Source organism: Fusarium oxysporum, chromosome 3, assembly GCF_000149955.1.
Source record: "Fusarium oxysporum f. sp. lycopersici 4287 chromosome 3, whole genome shotgun sequence".
NCBI classification, from domain to species: Eukaryota; Fungi; Ascomycota; class Sordariomycetes; order Hypocreales; family Nectriaceae; genus Fusarium; species Fusarium oxysporum.
The window spans coordinates 755191-760481 of NC_030988.1; the positions used below are offsets into that span (position 1 = coordinate 755191).

The following is a 5291-nucleotide window of genomic DNA, read 5'->3' on the forward strand; positions in this document are numbered from 1 at the left end:
CGACATTGGCTGGATTCTGTATTTATCGCATAAGGATACAAGAGGCGATGGTCGTAGTTGCGGAGTTTATGAGCACGGACCAAGTTGCGGGTGATAATGGCAATCTAATCCTTGACGTCTGGGACAAACCTGAGTTACTGAACGTGAATGACGCCCATCTATCTAATGCAGGCCGTGACGCTCCGTAAGACTCGATTGCAGCTGACCAGAGTTTTCCGTGCCAATGATGCACTCATTGCCTTGAATCTCTTGCCCCTCTGTTAATAACCAGATCTTTCCAAGAAATCCTAAAGCCAGAAGAGCAGCCCCACTTCCCTTTGATGACATCACGTATTTGGAGTTGAAGCCCTGGCTTCTTATCGATAAGAATAAGCGGGCCTCTGATTTTGGCTAAAAATGGCTAGAAAGAGAAGGTACCTGGAGTTTTATTACAAATTACACCAAGAGCCTAAGTAACTGCTGCATTACCGCTTATGATTCGTAGACGGCTTTCCGCCTCAAGGGGACAACACCTTCCGCCCATGGAAGGCTATTGAACAATATCCCTATCAAGGGTCAAGGGTGATGTTCAGGTGTGTTATAGAACTTTGACTATAACTATTGTGACACTCTGTGGAGATGATGTCTTGGAAGGAACCTGGTTTAAGTTTGAATTCAGGTCGCATTATTTGAAAGGATATAGTTAATACAAAGTGTTTCGCGTCACAGCGCCAAGATGATATTTCGTATTCTCGTAGGCGAAAATAAAAATGCATGTGCGATGAAGAGCATATCAACACCATATTCAACCGTGCCCAAAACTCAAAATAATACTAGCAGCCGCTGGATTTGAGGTTTGGTGTAGGGTATTTTATGATCACCTAGATGAACTCATCGTTGCCCTTTTATTGAATCATCAAAGAAAAATACAAATACCTGGGGGGGATTTTCTCAAGACTCATGCTAAGCATGGCCAGGAAAGACTACAGTGTAACGATTGATCTCACGGCAAGACTTTGTACCTTGTGTGTGATACCACTAAGTGACGGTCCAAAGTTCAGATACGGGGGCCACGTGAGTGTACAAGGGACCGATACAATAGTATATGCTGACCAAGAAGCTTCTTTGCGATTACTGTGCTAAGGAGCAGGTTAGTATGCTCACGACCGCGTTGGACAAATTGTACAGAGACGGAAGGAGCCATCTCGAACCAATTCAAGCCCTCACTCGACAATACGTCTGGGACTCCTGTTTCGTTTGCAATGATAGCGATGACCTGTGCTTCACGAAATGCGGTAGGTCCGGGCTTTATTTCTCCTTGCAGCGAATAATAGAGTAACGAGAGCCACAGGCCATGCAATCTGCTTGACGTGTCAACAGAACGTCCATCGGTGTGGTTATTGTCGGAAAGATATCGGAGGACGAAATGAATTTGAGAAATATGTGCCGAAAGTTATCACTATCCTCGTCCTAAATGACGAGGAGAACTAAGACTGGATATTAAAGAAAGTCTAAGGATTGCCCAACCGATACATACTGTTATACGCAAACCCCCGAGTTGCTTACGAATCCAAGGCTAAATAATCCAGGCTAGATGCTCTATAAATGCCGTTGAATTGATATCTATTTCTAAGAGAAGAAGAAAAGGGAAGAAAGCTTAATTGTCTTAAAGGCTGTATGTTCTTTACTCCTCCTATGAATAAAACTACAATTATTTTTTCATCCTACAGCATCTTGCGTGCTCCGTTATGTCTTTAATTATATCCAATCACATATGTTACCTTGAAACCCGTCTTATAGATATACCTTCTGGAGCATTGAGTCAATCATATTATATTCCAATGTCTAACGTACGTCTATTATATTATACGGTGTACTGCTATTTGGCTAACCGAGAAGATCCCTGCTTGGGAACCTATTATGTTCATATCAAAATGGTTGAGCGGTTGTGCCGTTCTGGAATCTCAGATACACTATAGAGGCAGATCTGGTTGGGTTCGTCTCGCTTCGACAAAAGATTTCAAACGAGCCTTGGGTATGAGACATCGGAACATCTCTCCTTATCTGGCTAACTTTTAACAGTGAAAATGAAACGTGTAAAGAAACAGTATCCGCGCTTCGAGTACTCGGATGTGAATCGGTATCAAAGTACGAGACTCGAAGTCCAAGACCGCATATCTGTTGGCACAAACCTGACGCTACGAACCATGACTCATCCTGAGATCGGTTTCCAGAATTACACGCCTATAATACTCACAAAAGGTGTGAGTTTCGAGACCAATAAGACTGATCAAAAAAGAATCCTAATCACTGGAATTTATACATGGCTGGTCATCAGGCAGTTGGACGGCTGGCTTCTTTACCACCTCGGCGCTGTGCAACTTGTGGAAATCACAGTTCATCGAATTAGAAACCAAGCCCTTGCTATTGTGTGTTCCTTCACAAGCATGAGGGGCTTGACAGCGCAGGATGTAGCGGCGCGTCTACATAATCAATTCTTTGGACACGAACGTCTGACAGTCTTTGCAGAAGAAAAACGGCCAAATCCAGTGGACCGGGGCCCGACAATAGCTATCGGATCGCAGAGGCTTCCTCCGAGATGGGCTCATATCTTGTGCACTTGGTCAGAATGGCGATTGTTTGAGCCTTGCAGTGTTCAACCGCTGTCTGGTTGGTAGGGAGGTGGAATAGACAGCCTAACAAACTTGCCCTGGAGACGGGGATTGTACCTCAGAGCAGCCTGCCAAGGATAGTCTAACACGCAGCCGGCATCTTGAAAAATGACTGGCAACGTGCATCATAATGTATTGTTCCTGTCCAAGCCTACAGCACCAAATGCGTCATTTTGTGAGACTAATCACCCCCAAGCTGGAAGTAACTCACGTGGACGTAGAACTGAAACCAGTTGTCGCCAAGGCTACTAGACTGCGCTTCTTTTGTCGTCAAAATACATTCTGCAGTGGAGCACCGCTACAGCGCATTGGCACAGACAAGGACAGCGAAAGTCTCGAACTCGGCTGCCAGGCCACGAATCTGGTCTGTACCAGAGGCCAGTCGTATGAGAACAGATATTCGAGTATGCGACCCAACAGAGCCCACAGTCTGGGGAGCTTAAAATCCAAAGGTGAGTAGCTAATCGCCTGGTTGGGCTTTATGTATGTGGCTTAAAGACAGAGAATCGACTGGACGCTTGTATGTGTTCATGCTTTCTTCTTTTCCCCTCAGTCCCGTAGAAATGACTTGATAAAGTCTTTCTTAATTGATACAGTGCATTTCAGGTTCCAAAATTTCATCTTTGATTGCTGGTCTTGCCCGTAAAAATAGCAACATGATTCATATTGGGCGGCCTCTAGCGGCCGCCTTCATATTGGAGGGTGTTAGTAAGGCAATTACAGGGGAGTCCACTGTAGCTTAGTCATGGCTACAGGGGACCTTTTCAGAGCTTGTGGCCTACCATAGCTACTTAGCTCAATCAACATCATACGCACCATCGCGTGACCCACTTTCGATTTAGGGGGAACCTAAACCTAAATTCACTGTACTGTACAGTTCTAATAGTAGGCCAACCGTATTTCGGATACTTCTCCTTACGATTTATGTTGGACAGGAGTGAACGGTTTGAGGCTAAGTTCACTATACTTCTTACTTCCAGGCGTCCATTCCGGGTGAAGCCATTTCCTGACACCGTCTTTCGCGTCTTCTGTTTCCTGTATTACATCCCAAAAAAACTTCAGATCTGGAAACGCGAGACTAATATGCTTGCAAAACTCCATTCCGTCTCCGTATTGCATTGCCATGCTACTGGAAGAAGTTAGGAGCTGGTACTTTGCAGCTCTATAGAACTCCACCTCTCGATGGGGAGGACATGCAGAGATAGCCGCCCACTCCTGGAATCTTTCTGTCCTATCGAAGCGAAAAGGCTCCTTGCGGTTGTGGTTTGTTGACATGAGGACTTTCTCCCATGGCTGTCTCCACTTGACATTGCGCGGAAGTAGTATCAGTGAAGAGTACACATACACTTTGATATCAGCAAATTTGTCTCTGAATTCCTCTCTTTTTCCCCAGATGCTGATGTGGCGGTTTCTGAAGATCGAAAGGATGCGGCATCCCAACCGGGCGCCAATTCGGTCCTGGTACATCGATACAAGGATGTCTGCCTCATGGCGCATCAACGACCAGTGAGTAAAGAAGAACAGTCTACCATGGAAGACCTTATCGCAGTTCGGGCAGGAGCAGTTTGCTAGGCAGCCTGGATCAATGTGAGGCAGGACCTCTGGTTGTGGAATATGAAAAGGGGCCCACGCTTTTTCTGCCATTCTGTTTGATATGGGGTAGCTTCGACCGAAACACGAACAAAATGCCGTCCAGACTGACCCTTTCTTATAAGACGAATAACTTACATTCATTTCCCTTTTCTATCTTCCTGATTCTTCAGTTTCTGTATTGCGGAGGTAATGGCTAATCTGAGCCAATCCTCTTTTTCATAGATCAATAACCTAACAACGGTAGAAAAAGGCTACAGAGAAAATATGTTTAACATACTTTACTCTTTTCTCCATTAACGTTGCCAATCTATGTTCCATTCATGCACATGCGCAGAGGAATCCTACACGGTAGTCCGAATAGCCTCAAAACAAGTCACATTCCACAAATCTTGTTGCTTCCGTTTGAAAGGTTTGGCGACTGCCGCTTCTACAAGCATCCAAGTCTATCATGTCATATGTACTGTACATATATTAGTACAGGTAAAAGTCGTTGTACTGATATGTGTAGCCGTGAACAGTCGAAGCTTCGTCTACTGTAAACGTAGTCACAAGTTATTTGCTACTCTATATAATGGTTGTCATACTTCTCACGTAGACTTGCTACAACTTGATGTTGCTGACCTAGAATGAGGTGTCGAGGGAAACACACATGTGAATTTATGGCACTGGCGTGTTAAGAGGTTACTCCCTTTCCTTATTAGATACTACATCGGGAGCTCAAGTCCAGTCGCATTCAAAGCTATCCTTATTTTTTGGCCGAAGGAGCCAAACAACGATATAACAAAATTGCCGCGTACTTTCAAGAAATACAAGAGAATTTTGATATGGAAAGTCTAGTTTGTGCGGTATAGCAGCTTCCTGCTACTGTAGAATCCCAATTAAGTAATTAATTTGGAAGTACTCTGCGATACCTTTTTCTGTCATGCGCTCCTCATTCGATTCGCTATTGTAGGCCCCTGAATAAACGAAATCGTCGAAGATCTTCGTCAAGGACAGCAGATTAAACTCATTATCTGGATTCACGTCAAAGGACTCCGGAAACGGCCA

The 5291-nt window shown here is 44.6% G+C and overlaps 2 protein-coding genes across 2 annotated transcripts; one reads left to right on the top strand and one right to left on the bottom strand.

The window, feature by feature from the left end:
* Nucleotides 1-1820: 1820 nt before the first annotated feature.
* On the top strand, nt 1821-3297 carry FOXG_12488 (uncharacterized protein; the record flags this gene model as incomplete). The annotated part of the gene is made up of 5 exons (XM_018392283.1): nt 1821-1829; nt 2082-2241; nt 2377-2408; nt 2809-3103; nt 3248-3297. The coding sequence occupies 5 exons, from the start codon at nt 1821-1823 to the stop codon at nt 3295-3297; spliced, it is 546 nt and encodes a 181-aa protein (XP_018251853.1).
* Nucleotides 2869-4305, bottom strand: FOXG_20932 (uncharacterized protein). Its single transcript, XM_018401258.1, has one exon. It carries the CDS (start codon nt 4293-4295, stop codon nt 3567-3569), a length of 729 nt encoding a protein of 242 aa, XP_018251854.1. The 5' UTR covers nt 4296-4305; the 3' UTR covers nt 2869-3566.
* Nucleotides 4306-5291: the final 986 nt, after the last annotated feature.

Coding starts and splice junctions, on each gene's coding strand:
- FOXG_20932 (XM_018401258.1), bottom strand. CDS start 4,295: ATGGCAGAAAAAGCGTGGGCCCCTTTTCATATTCCACAACCAGAGGTC.